This window comes from Emys orbicularis, chromosome 1 (assembly GCF_028017835.1).
Source record: "Emys orbicularis isolate rEmyOrb1 chromosome 1, rEmyOrb1.hap1, whole genome shotgun sequence".
Taxonomy (NCBI): domain Eukaryota; kingdom Metazoa; phylum Chordata; order Testudines; family Emydidae; genus Emys; species Emys orbicularis.
The window spans coordinates 353,402,260-353,422,211 of NC_088683.1; the positions used below are offsets into that span (position 1 = coordinate 353,402,260).

The 19,952-nt window shown below is 44.1% G+C and overlaps 1 protein-coding gene across 10 annotated transcripts in view; it reads left to right on the forward strand.

Moving 5' to 3' along the window:
- Window positions 1-642: 642 nt before the first annotated feature.
- NARS2 (asparaginyl-tRNA synthetase 2, mitochondrial) overlaps window positions 643-19,952 on the forward strand; it is a 68,316-nt gene continuing 49,006 nt past the window's right edge. For 7 of the 10 annotated variants that reach the window (XM_065412154.1, XM_065412162.1, XM_065412197.1 and 4 more), the window contains exons 1-5: window positions 643-780; window positions 2,465-2,574; window positions 3,581-3,701; window positions 4,415-4,555; window positions 11,565-11,645. In XM_065412154.1, the coding sequence (XP_065268226.1) occupies window positions 643-780; window positions 2,465-2,574; window positions 3,581-3,701; window positions 4,415-4,555; window positions 11,565-11,645 (591 nt within the window). The remainder of the gene's footprint in view (window positions 781-2,464; window positions 2,575-3,580; window positions 3,702-4,414; window positions 4,556-11,564; window positions 11,646-19,952) is intronic. The other 3 variants (XM_065412170.1, XM_065412179.1, XM_065412206.1) reach the window with 2 other exon arrangements.

A 19,952-nucleotide genomic window follows, 5' to 3' on the forward strand; every position in this document is an offset into this window, starting at 1 on the left:
GTGCGTGACGCGGCGGGGATGCCGCCGCCTGCTTGGTTTGGTCTCACGTGGGTCGATCGGTCCGGGCCGCTTTAACCGGGGCCTTCATCCCTGCCCCCTCCTCCAGGCAGAGCTGCTGCTGCGGCCTGGGCGGGGCACTGGCCTCCTGGGGCCGCGGTGCAGGGACACCTCGAGACAGGGGGAGCGGGGAAGCTGGGCCTAGGAGCCCTCTGGAGATAGCGCGGGGGGCCCTGGGGGCAGGGCAGGGGGCAGCTGGGCTTGGGGGGGCTCTGGGGGCAGGGGGCAGCTGGGCTTGGGGGGGGCTCTGGGGGCAGGGCAGGGGGTAGCTGGGCTTGGGGGGGCTCTGGGGGCAGGGGGGCTGGGGACAGGGCAGGGGGCAGCTGGGCCTGGGGGGGGCTCTGGGGGTAGGGCGTGGGTTGGTGGGGTATCTGAGAACAAGGCTGCCGAGGCTGAGTGGAGTCTCTTTACATTACCAGGAGGGATGGATGTAGGGGGGTTGGAGGACATGATAGGGTGCATGTGAAGACAGTAGTGGGAGTGGCATCTAGAGGCAGGAGGGGCATATCATATGAGGACAAGGTAGCTGAGTCTGAGTGGAGTCTTGGGTCTTAGCAGGGGGGCAGGTGCAGAAGGTCTTTAGCAATGTTTGGGGCACGGTGTCTGCTCCTGGCTCTTCGCCGTTGTTCCTCTGCTCCTTGTCCCAAGCACACGCAGGCTGCAAGACTGAGGGTCTGCGAGGCGCTAGAGGCCCAGGAGGTGGCTGGTGATATTAAAGTCCAGGTGGGTGGGGGTTTTATGTTGTTAATTCACTTAGTCATTTCTGTGGAGTTCTTATTATTACTCCTCTAATTCAGCCCTTTCTGAAGATCATCTTCTTGCAGAGGCTTCTCCAGAGTAGCTGGATGGGCTCTGCAGCTGCCTACTTTCTTTGAACTGAAGATGTAAATTCCAGCTGGAGGAGACATACCCATGCTAGTTCTGATCTCACTAGTGTACTAAAAATAGTGGCGGGGCAATGGGGGGAGGGGCTTTGAGTGATGCCCCAATAAGACCATACTCACATTCTGCCTTTGCCCTATATGGAACAGGAGCTCCCTACACTTAGCCTGCTCCACAAATTGAACACCACATCTACACTTACAAGACCTTGAACCCTAGACACACAATACCATCAAACACTCTACTTTTGCTTCCCCTTAATTAAACTTCCGTGCCACACCTATCTCCTCTGCACTGCTGATGATCCCTGGGCTCTTCTCATGACACAGCCTATACATCACAGCGATGAAATGAGGTATGCTAGATCTCCCAAAGTTCATATGCATTTTTTTCCTTTGATCACACATACAGGCCTCAGAAAGAGGAGCTCACGCACACCCCCAGAGCGCCACAGTCTCCCAGATCACCTTGTATCACAATTACAGCTCTTCTAAGCTGCTCTATCTTATTCCTTCGCCACAGTACAGCCACACCTCACGCACTGAATGCAGCTGGAGTGCATGAAGATAATTCTTAGTGACTATTGCCAGCTCCAGGGGGACAGAATCAAGGTTTCATGGGCATTTACCTTAACTCTGTATTTCCTTGTTTTCACAAATGTGAGTTTTGCTGAACTGGACATTCTGGAAGGGTGCACGTTATCACCAGGCAACTTTAACTCTGCGCTAACAAAGGTTTTGCCAATTTTTTAATTTTAAATTTAAGTCCAGCTAGAAAACTTTTTTTAATTTGAAAACCACCCAAAACAGTGAAACATTTCTGTTAATTCTGCATTTGTAGAGTGCCTAGCACAATGGGTTCTAGTCCATGACTAGGTGCTATGATAATACAAATTATTAATAGTAATATTAATTGGTTTTGATTTTTTCCCCTTAAACAAAGCCTACATTCTGGACTTAATCTCCTTGACATTGGCCTCTTTATTAAGGCAGTACATATGCACGGTAGGTATGAACAAATAGCCAGTTAGGAAACAGAGTTCAGTTTCAAGCTTCCCGCAGATAGTTGTACATAGCAGTGAAGAAGAACAATACGTGAGAATTACCATGACACTGCCCTTTGAAGGAATGATGTTCTGATTGTCTCTGTTGTTACCAATAAGGAGTGTTTCCAAGAGACATAATTAATAATGATACAGCATTTATGGAATGCTTTTCATCTTCAAAGTCTGTCACTGACTTTAATCTTCCCAGCTCCGTGGAGATTCAGATGGATCCCTGTTATGCTGAGGCGAAATGTTGGTGCCTCTGCCTCAGGATCTACTCCTACTTGCTTTGAAGTCTATAGTAAAGCTACCACTGATTTCATTGGAATCAGGATTGGGCCCTAAGGGAATCTTTCCATTGACTCCAATGGGAGTTGGATCAGGCTCGAAATGACTTGCTCAGTGTCAGTTGGGTCCTGCATATAACTAGATTGAGTTCAAACCAGGCAATCACCAACTTTTATTTTCTTCCTCCTCCAGGGCTGGGTTCGTTCTGTCCGGTCCCAGAAAGAGGTTTTGTTCCTGCACATAAATGATGGCAGTTCTTTGGAAAGCCTCCAAGTTGTAGCCGACCCAACCTTGGAACATAGGTTTGCAGATTTTACATATTTAAAGAAATTTCTGTGCAGATTCCTGTTTGGAAAGGGTTGATGACATGGTTGTAGGGCTCAGCTCCACCCTATCTTAGACTAAGGGCATCGATTCCCAGGCCTGGTGTCTCACTTCCTGTGGCAGCAGGGATGTGAGTGCTGCAGGGGTGGTACATTCAGCAGTTGGTGAGGGTGTTGCACTTGGTGTCGTTCAATAGCTGTCAGTTAAGGAGCTGGGTTAGCTGGTTCTGAAGGGAGTAGGAAGTAGGGGGCACTTTTAAATTGAAATTTTGTCTCCACTGAAGTCGGTGACAAAATTCCTATTGACTCACTGGGGCCAGGTTTCATAGTGGTTTTTCCATGGGTTGGCTTCCCCCCGTGGCTTATTCTTCCTGTGTAAGTCAGGCTGTACCTTATCAGAAGCTAGGGTCGCCATGATAGCCTTTCCTCAACCGGCTCCTTAGTCTTTTCCTGCCTTTTGTGCCAGATGCAGTCAGTGTTTCTAGCTGAGGCACCACTTTTGCAGGCTCAGCACAAGAGAGAGCACAGAGGGGGTGGCAAACCTTGAGGCCTTTCCTTATGAACAGACATTGGGGCTCATCTTGGATCAGTCATGGAGAGCTTGCTTCTAATTAAAAATAAACATTTAGGCTTCATTAATTTTCAGCTACAGAAGAAGATCCTGTGCAAATTTATTTCTTGTAAGATGGACAGCTTGGTGGTTTATGCATCAACTAATTTAAAATCTCCAGACTCTTGGAAGCCTGAGTTCACACATACACACCCCCACCCACCCACCAGATGCTTTCCATGGGGATATATTGAGTGCCATGTGAATAAAATATAGCAATCAAATTGTAACAAGCTGCCTATTTGTGATAATAGATACTGTCATCATAGGGCTTGATCTAAATTAACCCAAAGAAGTCAGCATGAGTCCCTTGAATTCAATGGGCTTTATGTCAGGGCCATAGTGATACATTATTGTTAATGTTGTTTTTTCCAGAGATCTGACTTTTGGAAGTGCCGTGGAAGTGCAAGGGAAACTGGTAAAAAGTCTTCATAGGATGCAGAATGTGGAATTGAAAGCTGAAAATATTCGTGTGGTAGGACCCTGTGATACTCTGGTATGTTATTGCACTTAACAGTCAAGCTCACAGGATATCTTTTGGAACATGACTAATTTCAAAATATTCCCGTTTCTGACAGAGCACATTTCAAACTGTATTTCCTGCTATTTTTTCTAAAGTCATCTCTATTTTTAATGTTTTTAAGGTGTCTTCTACTCTCCCATTGATGTGAGAGAAGCTTTTCATTAAGGGAGAAACTTACTAGTAGACTGGGCATAGGGAGGAAACTGTGAAACTAACTTGATACTAAGGACTGGATTTGCTAAAGAATTGCGGGCCAGATTTCCCAACTGCTCAGCACCCACAATTGGAATCAGCTCTCCAAAAGTTCTCTGTTGCCACCGTGAAACTTACAGCAAGATGTCAGAAAGTGATTGGCACCCACCGTGCTGGGCTCTTTTGAAAATCTAGCCACTTACTTTGGCACTGAGTCCTGTTGAAATTCTAATTCTATATAGGTGCTTATATGGACACCATTACTGTGGTATCTGAGCATTTTCCAAAAGTGATCAACATCTGTCCCTTGTGGTTCATTCTCTTTCTGGTTGTCTTTGTAAAATCCACAAAGTACTCTGGAAAAAACTATTATTTTGCTTCTGACTTGTATCACTTATTGAACTTTAATAGGCAGTGATGATATTTCATGGATATCAGTAAAATTATTCTAGTTGCAGGTTCTCAAGGTTGTTTTTTTCCTGTCCTTTCTTTAGACGTTCCCTTTTAAACCAAGAGAAAGGCAACCTCTGGAATACAGCCGGCAGTTCCCTCACTTACGATGCAGGACCAACACATTGAGCTCCCTCCTGAGGGTACGCAGTGAAGCTACTGCAGCGATCCACTCATTTTTCAAGGTGCTCTGCTTCTTCACTTGATCTTGTTACTGTGTTTTCACATATACAAATGATGGTGCCACATAACACTCCCGCCTTCCCATTGCAGTTATGTAATGGGTGACCGTGGGAGACATGGAATCAGGTCTCTGAGGTTCTATTCCTAGTTCTGGCACTGATTTAGGACCGGTGTGCACTGGGAACTTACATCAGTATAGCTGCGTCTCTCAGTGGTGTGAAAAATCCATACCCCTGTGTGACGTACTTACGCTCATCTAATCCCTACACCTCCCAGCTGCAGTGTAGACCTATCTTTAGTATCCCAGATTCTGTGTTTTGTGGGCAGAGGGCGGAAGTGTTACCATAAGAACATAAGAAAGGCCGTACTGGGTCAGACCAAAGGTCCATCTAGCCCAGTATCTGTCTACCGACAGTGGCCAATGCCAGGTGCCCCAGAGGGAGTGAACCTAACAGGCAATGATCAAGTGATCTCTCTCCTGCCATCCATCTCCATCCTCTGACGAACAGAGGCTAGGGACACCATTCTTACCCATCCTGGCTAATAGCCATTTATGGACTTAGCCACCATGAATTTATCCAGTCCCCTTTTAAACATTGTTATAGTCCTAGCCTTCACAACCTCCTCAGGTAAGGAGTTCCACAAGTTGACTGTGCGCTGCGTGAAGAAGAACTTCCTTTTATTTGTTTTAAACCTGCTGCCTATTAATTTCATTTGGTGACCCCTAGTTCTTGTATTATGGGAATAAGTAAATAACTTTTCCTTATCCACTTTCTCAACATCACTCATGATTTTATATACCTCTATCATGTCCCCCCTTAGTCTTCTCTTTTCCAAACTGAAGAGTCCTAGCCTCTTTAATCTTTCCTCATATGGGACCCTCTCTAAACCCTTAATCATTTTAGTTGCTCTTTTCTGAACCTTTTCTAGTGCTAGAATATCTTTTTTGAGGTGAGGAGACCACATCTGTACACAGTATTCGAGATGTGGGCGTACCATGGATTTATATAAGGGCAATAAGATATTCTCTATCCCCTTTTTAATGATTCCTAACATCCTGTTTGCTTTTTTGACCGCCTCTGCACACTGCGTGGACATCTTTAGAGAACTATCCACAATGACGCCAAGATCTTTTTCCTGACTCGTTGTAGCTAAATTAGCCCCCATCATGTTGTATGTATAGTTGGGGTTATTTTTTCCAATGTGCATTACTTTACATTTATCCACATTAAATTTCATTTGCCATTTTGCTGCCCAATCACTTAGTTTTGTGAGATCTTTTTGAAGTTCTTCACAATCTGCTTTGGTCTTAACTATCTTGAGTAGTTTAGTATCATCTGCAAACTTTGCCACCTCACTGTTTACCCCTTTCTCCAGATCATTTATGAATAAATTGAATAGGATTGGTCCTAGGACTGACCCTTGGGGAACACCACTAGTTACCCCTCTCCTTTCTGAGAATTTACCATTAATTCCTACCCTTTGTTCCCTGTCCTTTAACCAGTTCTCAATCCATGAAAGGACCTTCCCTTTTATCCCATGACAGCTTAATTTACGTAAGAGCCTTTGGTGAGGGACCTTGTCAAAGGCTTTCTGGAAATCTAAGTACACTATGTCCACCGGATCCCCCTTGTCCACATGTTTGTTGACCCCTTCAAAGAACTCTAATAGATTAGTAAGACACGATTTCCCTTTACAGAAACCATGTTGACTGTTGCTCAAGAGTTTGTTTTTCTATGTGTCTGACAATTTTGTTCTTTACTATTGTTTCAACTAATTTGCCCGGTACCGACGTTAGACTTACCGGTCTGTAATTGCCGGGATCACCCCTAGAGCCCTTTTTAAATATTGGCGTTACATTAGCTAACTTCCAGTCATTGGGTACCGAAGCCGATTTAAAGGACAGGTTACAAACCTTAGTTAATAGTTCCGCAACTTCACATTTGAGTTCTTTCAGAACTCTTGGGTGAATGCCATCTGGTCCCGGTGACTTGTTAATCTTGAGTTTATCAATTAATTCCAAAACCTCCTCTAGTGATACTTCAATCTGTGACAGTTCCTCAGATTTGTCACCTACAAAAGCCAGCTCAGGTTTGGGAATCTCCCTAACATCCTCAGCCATGAAGACTGAAGCAAAGAATCCATTTAGTTTCTCCGCAATGACTTTATCATCTTTAAGCGCTCCTTTTGTATTTTCATTGTCAAGGGGCCCCACTGGTTGTTTAGCAGGCTTCCTGCTTCTGATGTACTTAAAAAACATTTTGTTATTACCTTTGGAGTTTTTGGCTAGCCGTTCTTCAAACTCCTCTTTGGCTTTTCTTATTACACTCTTGCTCTTAAGTTGGCAGTGTTTGTGCTCCTTTCTATTTGCCTCACTAGGATTTGACTTCCACTTTTTAAAGGAAGTCTTTTTATCTCTCACTGCTTCTTTTACATGGTTGTTAAGCCACGGTGGCTCTTTTTTAGTTCTTTTACTGTTTTTCTTAATTTGGGGTATACATTGAAGTTGAGCCTCTATTATGGTGTCTTTAAAAAGGGCCCACGCAACTTGCAGGGATTTCACTTTAGTCACTGTACCTTTTAACTTTTGTCTAACTAACCCCCTCATTTTTGTATAGTTCCCCCTTTTGAAATTAAAGGCCACAGTGTTGGGCAGTTGAGGTGTTCTTCCCACCACAGGGATGTTGAATGCTATTGAATGCTACCACTATTCTTCCCCTTTCTCCCCCACGTACTTTGACCCCTGACGTCATGAAAATCATTTCAGATCAAATGAAATGTTTTGATTTTGAGAATTTTCAAATTTTTTTAAATAAAATACATTTTTATTTTAAATCTCCAGGCTCTGTTACGGGGTAGGCAACCTATGGCACACGTGCCGAAGGCGGCCCGCAAGCTGATTTTCAGTGGCACTCACGCTATCCGGGTCCTGGCCACCGGTCCGGGGGGCTCTGCATTTTAATTTAATTTTAAATGAAGCTTCTTAAACATTTTAAAAACCTTATTTACTTTGCTCTAGGATCCATACAATGTGTTTCCTTGGAGCCAACGAGAGGGATCCGGGAAGGGATTCTCTGCCTCCCCCCAAAGCATTCTGTTTTGTTTTGTTTATCTCCTTCCTCTCAAGCAGGGTTGGCCCAAGCTGGAGATGGGAGACTGGATGGGGAGGGCCAGGGCTCTGAGAGGGCACCGAATGTTCTCTCAGGTGCTTGGCTGGCTGGTTCTTGCTCACATGCTCAGTGTCTAACTCATCACCATATGTGGGTCAGGAAGGAATCTTCCCCGGCACAGATTGGCAATGATCCGGGCGGGAGGTTTCGCCTTCCTTTCCAAGATGTGGGTCACTTGCCAGGATTATCTGGATATATCTCACTTAATCCTTTCCTTCCCATTGCGGGTTCCTCAGGCACTTGTGGACCTTGATCCCTCCTGTTCTCTGCCTGCGGCACATTATGGTCTAGTCTCCTGTGGGCTGTAATACTTTGGTCTCATTTCAGTTGTTGGGTTAGTGTGCGCGTGGCCTGTGGTCTACGTGAGAATCTGGTTATCCCTTCTGGCTTTAAACTCTATGACTCGAGTTAAAACTACATGCCAAGCACTCTACCTCCAAAACTAGACTTGTGGCTTATTAGGCAGTTTACTCTCATAAAAGGATGAGTCAGACCTCCTGTAATTTGAAGTTATAGTTCCAGAGCGCCTTGGTATTTCAAATCTGATACTTAGACTAAGCCAAGCGTAGCCTTCTCAAGAGAGAACTGTGCAATATCGTATGGATTTTAGGATTGCTTTAAGATAGAAATATCGTGCCAGTTAAAGTTACTGTTAATTTCTGTACTGTACCAGCTCCTTATAGGTAAGACTAAGTTTGTGTCACAGATATTTTTAGTAAATGTCAGGGACAGGTCACGGGCAATAAACAAAAGTTCATCAAAGCCTGTGACCTGTCCCTGACTTTTACTAAAAAAATCCCTGACAAAATGGGGAGGCGGGTTCAGCACCCACTCTTGCTGGTACTCTCAGGTCCCCTGTCGCTGTGGGGAATGGGAGCTCTGGGGTCCCCCTGCCCGTGGGGGCTGGGCTGCTACGGAGTCCCCTTGGCTCCCTGGGGCAACTGGTAGCTCAGGGTGGTCCCCTGCCACAGCTGGGAGCTGCAGGGTCCCCCAGCCACCCGCTGCAGCTGGGAAGCTGCGGGTGGTCCCCCTGTTGTGTCTGGGAAGCTGCAGGGTCCCCCCACTAGAGTAGGCCTGGGAACTGCAGGGTGAGGGTGGCTGGCTGGGAGCTCCAGTCCCAGGCAGAAAATGTCAGAGGTCAAAGGAATTTGCGGATTCCGTGACTTCCATGACTTCCGTGACATATTCGTAGCCTTACTTATAGGTAAAAAGACTTGGTTAAGAAAAAGACCAGGTAGGTGAGGTTATATCTTTGATTGGACTGACTTCTGTTGGTGGACGGTACAAGCTTTTGAGCTATACAGAGCTCTTCTTCCACCAGCAAAAGTTGGTCCAATAAAATATTACCTCACCTACCTTGTCTCTCATATCCTGGGACCAATAGGGCTACATCATCACTTCATTAAGAAAAGTCAGTACTAGTGTTTGCCCACTAGATGGCAATACTCACAGTTGTTTGACTTCTGATGGTTGCAAAAGACAGAGATGGATGTTGAAGAACATCTTACCCTGAAGGAGGTTTTAAAGAGCAATAGGAAAATGCTGTTAGAATTACCAATAAGCATGAAATTCTGATAAGGTGTGTATATCTTACTGCTACTAAAGCAAATACTTGGCGTATAGTTATTTTCAATATTGTGATATTTTTCATGTGGAGTTCTTCTGCTTAACGTCATATATATTTTGAAGCTAGATGCTTAATGATACTTGAATGGATTTTTGAAGGGACAATGAATGCAAGGTCAAAGTTGGCCACAGACTAAGATGTTTGTAAAAATAAGCTTTTGCAAATGCTAAGCTCAACAAGAACATGTCTTATTTATTTTATTTCATTGTGATCCAGTGGAAATGACTTTTTTTTAAAAAAAAGAATCCAATTCTTCCCATGTAGTACTTGCAATCCAACATTGCAGCACTGTGCATAAGAACTGGAAAACGAAACTAACTGGTCTGTTTTCATCGTGCAAAACTGAAAACTAAAAAGAGCATAAAGCTAAAATGTAAACAGTAGATCTTTAACTATATCATGTAGTAGGCCAAGACTCTTTTCATTTTTAAAAAAATGCTCTTATCCCAAGGACTTTTTCACACAGTGCCTGATTAATGCTAGAATTTTTGCTTTGGATGTCTAAGGCTAGAAACCTACCTTTAACTTTACCCTTGGGTAGTTCAATACCTGTGAGATGTGAATACCCCTCCTAGCCTTAAGACCCTATGCTCCTAGATACAGTGGATATATCTACACTGCAATTAGACACCCACATCTGGCATGTTGGGGGTGAGGGATAGCTCAGTGGTTTGAGCATTGGCCTGCTAAACCCAGGGTTGTGAGTTCAATCCTTGAGGGGGCCACTCTAGGGATCTGGGGCAAAAATCAGTACTTGGTCCTGCTAGTGAAGGCAGGGGGCTGGACTTGATGACCTTTCGAGGTCCCTTCCAGTTCTATGAGGTAGGATATCTCCATATTAATGTACAAGCTGACTTGGGTTCATGGGGCTCGGGCTGTGGGGCTGTTTAATGGGGCTGTGGTGTAAATGTCCAGGCTCAGGCTGCGATGGGGGAGGGTCCCAGAGCTCAGACTGCTGCCTGAGTTGGAATGTTTGCACCTTAATTAAACAGCCACGCAGCCCGAGTCCCACAAGCCCATATCAGCTGGCATGGGCCAGCCACAGGTGTCTAATTGCAGTGTAGACACACCCAGTGAAGAGTATGCAGCATGAATATCTCCTCTGAGCTCTGAACTCCCCTGCTGCTGTGGGTTCATGGCAGAGCCATTAATGTTACCGTAATATTTGTTGTGGTTTGATAATGGAAACTGGGCTAAGTCTCTTAAGGAGGGGGACTGTGGTTCTGGGCACACCTCTGATGAGCCTACTTCTCAGGCACTTCCTAAACCAAGGAGGAAGTCTGCTAATGTGAAATGCACTCTACTGCCAGCTTAATGGTGGTAGCTGCCATAAATTACATTGGACTTTAGAAACTCTACTCCCTACCTGTTACTTTAAATGTCTTCCTGTAAAATGTATTGTACACCAGCCGTTAACTTTACAAATTCACGTGCCCCTGCCTTCCCCAAATTCTTTGGTTCAGATAGCCCCAATTCGCTGACATTTAGGGTAGGCGGCAAATCCCATTTATTTTCCCAGGCTTTTGTGCGGGAGGAGGGATGTGCTGAGGGATGGAATTTATGGCTGGAGGGGTGGGTATTCTGCTCCCTGTTTCAGGGAGGTTGCTGTGTTTGTTTGTGTTTATATTTTGAAAGGCCCCTAGAGCCCTGCATAGGTGCACTCATAGGGTTTTGCATACATAAATAATGTGGAGCTGACATTTATTTATATTATTGTTGTGTCAAGAGACCCAACCATGGTTGGGCTGCGTTGTGCTAGGAGCTGTACAGGAAGCGTGGTCCCTTCTGCTTACAGTCTAAATGTGCTCTTTCCATAGTCTCATTTGCCTGAGAGGCCTTTATTTCTCTCTCAGGCTTTCAGATGTAAATACTTGTTTCCTACAGAGATTTTGGCACTGTGGACTAGTAAGTAATGGAGCGCTCTATTCGCATGGTAGAATTGTTGTGGTTATAGAGCCCTCTGCAGGGTTTTTTCTATAGTGCCAACACGTGAAGAATCTGGCACTAAAGTTGCACGCTCCAGAAATCCAACTAGTGTTTAGCACATGCCAGGATATCTCTCACATAACGTAGAAGCTATTCTAAAAGGTTACACATGTTGTCTTTGGTCCTGGCCTGATAGATGAATCCTGACTTGCGCATGTTGGAATCTTCCTTGGAGTTGACACGTAATATCCTTGGACTGGCAACTTTCAATGTTCTCTCTTGTTTCAGGATAATGGCTACGTGCACGTTCATACCCCTATAATTACGTCAAACGACTGCGAAGGTGCGGGGGAGCTCTTTCATGTCAGGGTAAGTTGTACTTACAAAACAACTTTGTAATTACTGGGTGTTAAAGGGACAATCAGTTTTGTATATCCTATTTTTTTATGTACTTCTCTGAGATTTATTTTTGTAACCTACAACTGTTCCTTGTGATACTTAAAGTGATGATTCTAACTGAAATAGATTAAACAGCTGTTTTAATCCTTTTCACTTTTATTCTGCACTTTCCCCAGCATCTTATGTATTGATCAATTTCTCTATCCTGAGTTGTGTGGAAAAACTTAAAGAGAAATGGGGAGAGGGGGTCAAACATCTTAATAACCAGGAAAATGTGGTTGTAAAATAAAAATATGGGAGGAGGCCTCTGGGTCAGGCACAGTTGAACTTCTGTGAAACTAACTAGACTTCAAGTTAATCGGCTCCTGCGATAAACCACAAAATGACTCCTATTTTTCCCCCACAGCTTCTTATTTCTTGCTGCCTCTCTCATTTCTTTTTGTCCCTTCCTAAAAGCTGCCCATGCTGTAATTATTGGCCTTTTCTTCAGTGTTGCAAAGTAAAGTTCAGTGTTTTAAATTGGCATTCTGTTGACTTCAGCACTTGTAGAAATCATTCTCATCCCCCATCAAAAACTCCCGTGTGCATTTCAGAGCAACCCTAACTAAATTGCAGCATTCCCTAAATTTGCAGTAACACCCTCCCACCCCCATGCACACAAAATTGTGTGCACTCCCATAAGCCCCTTTGCCTTTCACAAAAGAAAATATATTCTTTGGCCACAAAATGATTGCATCTACTTACACTTACTGGCCACAGCTTTGCTGGTGAATCATCTCTAAGCAAAAAATCATTGAGGTAGCATGTCACTGCTGCAGTGTCACGTCTACAGCTCCTTGCATCTCCTTAATCTGCTGGTCAGAAACCTCCAGTACTGGTTCTTCAGGATTGAAAAACCTGCCCTGCCCCACTGACAACACCCCCATAGACCAGTGCACAGCAACATGTGTACCCCAGCTTTCTACTTACTCTTGATAGTACAGCCCCGCTAATCTGCTCCTGGCTAATTGAAATACCTTAGTGCTACCACAGTGTGCTCCTGGCTGTTGCATGCAAATTAAGATGTGGAAACAAGTGATGCTTGACAGTAAACACGTTATACAATTTTCAGTCCTACAGCGTATCTCTGTTTAGTCTTCTGCATGAACTATATCTACCTGTTAAAGGATTCTGCTCACTGCAAGTGCACCTCCTTGTGGTTGGGTCTGGGAATTCTCTTGCCCTGTCTGGTGCTCCTTTCCTTCGCTTGCTTGCACTGTCCTCTTCTCTCTTCCACCCCCCCCCGGGACTCAGGGTGCTTCCTTTTCATGACTCGGCACTCGACTCCTCCAGCCAGGTCACTATATAGTCATCCCCTACTAGGGTGACAGAATCCCACTGGACTAGCTTGCCGGACTCTGCCTCAGATGGTCTTCGGTTCCAAGTCTCCAGATCCTGTGCCACTTTCCTGGTGGCTGGTAGGGGAACCCAGGTCCTCCCTCTACACTGGGTTGCAGCCCAGGGACCCTGTAACCAGCAGCCATGGTCTTCACATTGCCATTCCTTCCTGCTGTTTCCTTAGGCTTCTTCTGACCCCACATTCTCAGGCGTTCTTCCCCACAACTTCTCTGGGTTGACTCTTTATTCAGCAGCTAGGATTCCAGGGGTTATTGTCCCCCCTGGGTTTCCAACTCATCACCTCGCTGCTCCCAGAGAGTGACTGCACGCGCCCTCACTGCAGCCCTCTTCTGCATTCAACTTCCTAGCTTTATGCTGACCAGCCTACTCCCGGGCTTCATGATCAGTTAAGCCAGGCTCTCCCTCCAGGTGCACCCAGATAACATAATTGGCCTCTCAGTCCCACATTAGCCCCTTCAGGGCCTGTGTGGGGTACACACCCCATCACACCACCCCTAAGCTTTACAGAATTAAATTATGTAGGACTGCAGTGTGAATGGCTTAAGTCACAAAAGCCCTGGTGCAAATATTGATTGGGGTGGGGATGGGTAGCTGTGATCTAGCAGATGGGGCATGGGAAACTCATGAAAACTGGATTTTAGTTCACTGAGGCCATGGGCACATCATTTAAACTTATACTTTGGTTTCCCCATCTGTAAAGCACTGTGGGATTTGTGGTTGAAAGGTGCTGTGTGAGTGCCAAGTATTATCCTATTAAATAGTGTATATGGAAGCATGGTGCTACAAATGTGGGGCTCCAAAGCTCTGATCACCACTGGAGAGGGGGAAGCTTCCCCTCATTCTTTGCTTTCTGCACTGGCTCCCCATTGAACAGAGGATCCCAGCTCAAGATCTCTGTCCTGTTTTTTTTCAAAGCCCTACATGGAATCGGTCCTAGCTACCAGAGGGACCACCTCTCTCTCTACCCAGCACCTTCTGTTTGGTCAGCTGTTTAATTGCTCAGTGTGTTTAAAGTGAAACACAGACTCCAACCTTTCACCCAGACTTTCCCACCACTCTGCCTCAGATGCACACTCCCACTCGTCTGTGTTCAATAATAACTTCGTAAACAAACCACGTGCCTGCCTCTTGCTGTGGGAGGGAGCAAGCTTTTTAGGGTATGTCTACACTACGGACCTTACAGCGGCAGAGCTGTACTGCTGTAAGGTCTCTTGGGTAGCCGCTCTGTGCCAGCAGGAGAGAGCTCCGCTACTGGCATAATTAAGCCACCCTCTGAGTGGCAGTAGCTATGTCAGCAGGAGACGCTCTCCCACCGACATAGCGCTGTCCGCACCAGCACTTTTGTCGGTGACATTTATGTCGGTCGGGGGGATGAGTTTTTTTTTCACACTCCTGACGGACAAAAATGTTGCTGACAAAAGTGCTAACGTAGACAAAGTCTAAATCTTGGCTACTGCTCAGATACCATGATGATGGGCTCCTCTATAAGAGCATAGACAGATGAGCCGTTTGCAGAATATAAACTTTCATTAAAAGAAAGTTGGTAGCCTTTGATATTGAAGTTTGTTCCACGTGTGACTGGGATATAAACCAATGTAAAGTTGCTTCCTGACCCTTCCATCACCTCTAGTGCATCTGCTGTTTCTCATAGTCTTCAAGCAGTAGGCAAGTAAAACTGACTAGATTCTGCTCAATTTCTCTGCTGTTGCTTAGATCCCTTAGGCAACACTTAAACTGACAAAAATCATATCCTTTAGCTCTCCTGTTCCTGGGAAAAGGTAGGAGGTACTGGAGCTGGACTCTACGGGAGGGTGCTTTTACCTCCCAATTCACCATCTTTCATATCTATTTTCCTCTAACTGGGAGGTTTAATCCTCCAACTAATGATGTCTGGTGGCTGACCAGGGTCGTGCGTTCCCTCAGAGATGGTAGGGAGAAAGGCTAAGGGAGAATAGATACATTTTTAGAGGAGATTTTTAGAGAGATGGAACAATAACTTCCTGCTTTAGAAAGAAGATCTGAGGAATTTGAAGGCATATAGTCCTCGGGTTTTTAGACCTTTTTAATCCCGTTGGATTTGGATTTGTTTACATCTTTAGTCTGGAAAAGAGAGGACTGAGAGGGGACATAAGTTTTCAAGTACATAAAAGGTTGTTACAAGGAGGAGGGAGAAAAATTCTTGTTCTTAACCTCTGAGGATAGGACAAGAAGCAATGGCCTTAAATTTCAGCCTGGGAGGTTTAGGTTGGACATTAGGAAAAACTTCCTAACTGTCAGGGTGGTTAAGCACTGGAATAAATTGCTTAGGGAGGTTGTGGAATCTTCATCATTGGAGATTTTTAAGAGCAGGTTAGACAAACCCCTGTCAGGGATGGTCTATATAATACTTAGTCCTGCCATGAATGCAGGGGACTGAACTAGATGATCTCTTGAGTTCTCTTCCAGTCCTACGATTCTATGTGCAGCTTCCTTATTGTTTTGTTTGGGTTTGTGTACACCGATTAGTCTGTACATAATTTTGGTTGGGATTTTCTCATAATTGTGCTGCGTGTGTGGATCCTTTTCTGTCTTGTTTGGCAAATTATTTTATTTAAGGAATTCATAAAAATTTGAAGACAAAAACGAAAGGAGATGGGAAGCTGAGAAGATACAGAGAAGTTGTACGTGTCATGAACTGCAGAGAAGCCCCCTCAACTTAATTACTATGCAATTTACTGTAGATGAGTAGCTGGTGGATCTAAAGACAGTCGGGGCAAATTCAGGAAAACTGAGAACATAGGAGCCACAGTTTGGGTGTATGAAATTAGACCTCCGCCTGGCAAGCTGTCCCCTGGAAGGGGCCTCAAGAAGTCATGTAGTCCAGTCCCCTGCTCTCATGACAAGACTAAGTATTGTCTAGACCATTGTCTCACCTGCTCTTAAAAATCTCCAATGACGGAGATTCCACAACATCCCTAGGCAATGTATTCTAGTGGCTAACCACCCTGACAGGTAGGAAGTTTTTCCTAATGTCCAACATAAACCACCCTTGCTGCAATTTAAGCCCATTGCTTCTTGTCCTATCCTCAGAGGTTAAGGAGAACAATTTTTCTCCCTCGTCCTTGTAACAACCTTTTATGGTTGCCTCATGCGGGGATGTCGGAGGGCTTTCAGCAAAAGTTGGAGTGAGTTGGAGCTCATGCCAAGCTAATATTGGTCTGTTCCATTCCTGACGACCAAAATTTCTGCTTGATCCACAAGCTGGTAGTCTGTACCTAACCTCTCTATACCTATACATCTAATCAGTACCTTAGAGAGATTACCTCAGCCAAGGTACAGTGAACAAATGGGATACTGTTATGCAGTAGGCTACAACTCAGTCAGTTAGGCCTTGCCTCACGGGCTCTGTTTGTTTTTTAAATAGCCCTGACTCTCAGCTTTCACTATAGGGATGTGTCTTCACTGCAGAGTTAAACTGGGTGACTGGCACCTGGGCCTGAGTCTCTGGGTTAGCCTAGCCGAGGTCTGAGCATTCCCACAGCAAAGCCCTACTCCTGTTACTGTGTCCACACCATTTCTGCACTCACTCATGTCTGGCTAGGGGCTTATCTCGTAGTTCTTTGTGTTGAAACAGCCTAGGATTCTTTTCCAGTGAATTGCAGGAGAACTTCTCTGTCCTTTGGCGAGGAATTGCAGGATGGCATTGGAGGACTCATCACTCCAGTGATTTGGACTGCAGCCTCCCTGCAAAGTTGCCAGCTTCCCACCCTAATTAAAGTGGATCTGGGATGCTGACCCACAAACCCAGCTGGGTAAATGAGCCCAGACTTAAAGCACCTCCAAAGCCAGGTGAGGGGGTTTTCTGTGTGGATAGTAGTGGGGTTTGAGCTAGGGTTAGGGTTAGCTGTGCAGTGAAGACACACCCTAAAAGGGTGATAGATGAGCAATTTAGGCAGGGATTAAAATTCTGCCTCGTGTCAAGCTTTAATAGCATCTCATTTCCGGACTGGAGGAATGACTCCTGTGGTCCTTTCGATTCTTTTTCTCTGTCCTCTTCTACCGTTAGAATTGTAAGGAGAGCATTGTAGAATCAAGTGTTGTATTGTTCCTAAAGCAAATAGTCTCGAGTCAGAGTAATATATCCATAGGTCTCAGGGTAAATAAAAATAGATTTTCTTTTAATTTAAATCAGATTTTTTTAATTTGAATTAAATACGTTTTGTTTTTTTAAATATTTGAAATTGACAACATATGTTATGGCCTAAATTATTATTATATGTTAAAATTATTTAGATAAAATTAAAAAATACATGTTTACTGCCAAATTTTAATTCAATTCAGACCACTGAACTGGTAAAAGGCACTGGCTAAGAACCTGGAGCCAGAGTTTGTTGAGGTTTTAGATGAGCTTTTGACAATAGTATCCTCCTCTGCGGGTGCAGAGAAAATGTCTTCATTTCAATTTATTCAGTTCACTCCATTCAATGGCCTGTTCATTCAAAATTAAGAAACTGATTGGGAGTTGGAAAAGCAGAAAAGTTTATTTTTCCTCTTCCAATTTATGAATAAAAATTAGGTGTGAGGATGAGATCTAATAGTTCTAAAATCTTGAAGGACACAGTGACCAGAAACAATCCATTCAATTCGCTAACTACAGATAATACTTCCTTTGTTTAATAAATCATTTAGTTTTAAATGCAAAACGTGTTTTGTTACAAATTTTCTGATAGACTTTTTTCTTATGTATCCACATTTGATCCATCCTGTAGAACTTGGCACAAATCACAAGTAAAAAAATTAATCTAGTAAATAAGAAATGCATTACTCAGCATTTTTAATACTATAAATGTAAGTTAAGTTACGTAATTGCTTAGGTAAATATGTATAATTTTAGTGTGTCTTCATGGTTAGCCAAAAAAACCAACCCCATTATATTTAGCGTAAAGTCTATATTTAGTTGCAAATCAACATGTTGTAATGGTTACCGATGAATGAGACTCAACTTTTCTTTAGTCCAGGAAGTGTAGAGCACCGTGCCCAACTATGGGAGAAATTTGAAGTAGAACAGAATGTAACCAACCAAGAGGGAATTTAGCCAGAGCACCCATATCTTGTGAAAAGTGCTCTAGAATCATTAATGACCACAAGCACTTGGAGCTTCTGTGCCTCATCCTAAAGATACATTGGAGAAGGAATATTGTACTTTAGAATGAAATAAACTTCAGCAATAGGAGAGGAAACCGTCTGCCTTCATCAGGAAGGAGGGGGAAAAAAAGTGAAGAAATCTAGTGAGTAAACTTGAGGAAGGGGGTAGAGGGAGAAGATTTTAACTGTGGGCTGGTCCACACTAACCCCCCAGTTCGAACTAAGATACGCAACTTCAGCTACATGAATAACGTAGCTGAAGTCGAAGTACCTTAGTTCGAACTTAAAGGTACTTACCAAAGGTCCACACGCGGCAGGCAGGCTCCCCCGTCGACTCCGCCTGCTCCTCTCGCGGAGCAGGAGTACCGGCGTCGACGGCGAGCACTTCCGGGATCGATTTATCACGTCTAGACAAGACGCGATAAATCGATCCCAGAAGATCGATTGCTTACCTCCGGGTTCGGCGGTAAGCAAAGTATAGACGTTCCCTGTGACTCTTTAATAAGAAACCTTGAATTTTTTACATGGGCGCAGACAACCCCTCCTCCCCCACCTCACCTCACCCCACCCCCCAAAAAAATTAGGGATTACGTTAATAAATGAACAGGAGTACTTGTGGCACCTCAGAGACTAACAAATTTATTAGAGCATAAGCTTTCGTGGGCTACAGCCCACTTCTTCGGATGCCCATGAAAGCTTATGCTCTAATAAATTTGTTAGTCTCTAAGGTGCCACAAGTACTCCTGTTCTTTTTGCGGATACAGACTAACACGGCTGCTACTCTGAAACCTGTTAATAAATGAAATACTGAGTTTGAAACCATTATAATTTCTCCATTTATTAAAAGAGGACATATGTAATCATGGTACAAAACTACTCATTAAAGCAATATCCAACAGCTTTTCTTTTCTTTTTAACTCTAGGCCCTCCCCCAATAAAAATGTTGTCTATGCCCAGCTAAATGTTCCAGGGTGTTTCTTTGTGTGCAAATTGTCCAATGACCTGAAAAGATACGCAAGAGCTGGAAGAAAAGGTCAGTTGTGGCTCTGTGCCTGTATAATGTGTAATCTCCATATTGCTGGAGTCTTTTTTTCCCAATCATAAAATAACAATGAAGACTCGATAGAATATTCCATTTTCTTTTTTTCTCATTACCGTAGCGCTTTTTCTGATAGAATCAAGTTCATTTCCCTGTGAAAGGAAAATAGCACTGATTAAAATTTTTTTAATAAACTTGAGGCACCTGCCTTAGATGGAAAATCCCCCGCCCCCCCCCCCCCACACACACACTTTCTTATCAGACTTAAAATTGAGCCTTTGTGGCAGTGATGTGTGAAACCAAAGATATTCTAATGGTAGAAATTCTTAAAGATTTTATTTTCCATGATCTCTGTGGAGAAGAATGAACTTGTGCTTAAGGTTCAGGACTGGATTGGACAGTCTGGGTTTGTTGTCCTGTACAGCTTTTCAAGTCATTCAAAGTCTTTATTTTGGATGCCTCCGTTTCTTAAAAACTTAGGAACTGATTTCCACTCCCCACCCCCAGTGGTTCTGAACATTTACAGCTCCAATTAGCTGTGTGTGCTCAGCTACTCTGAAATTCAGGCCCTAAGTGTCCCAGTCTGAGCTCCTGAAATTAGGTTACCACTGAAAATTCAGGCTTCCACGTCTTTGTGTCCGTTTCCCCATCTGTAAAACGGGTTGAGTAGAGGCACTCCCTCCCTGTGCTTTACATTGCACCTTGTTATACTCATC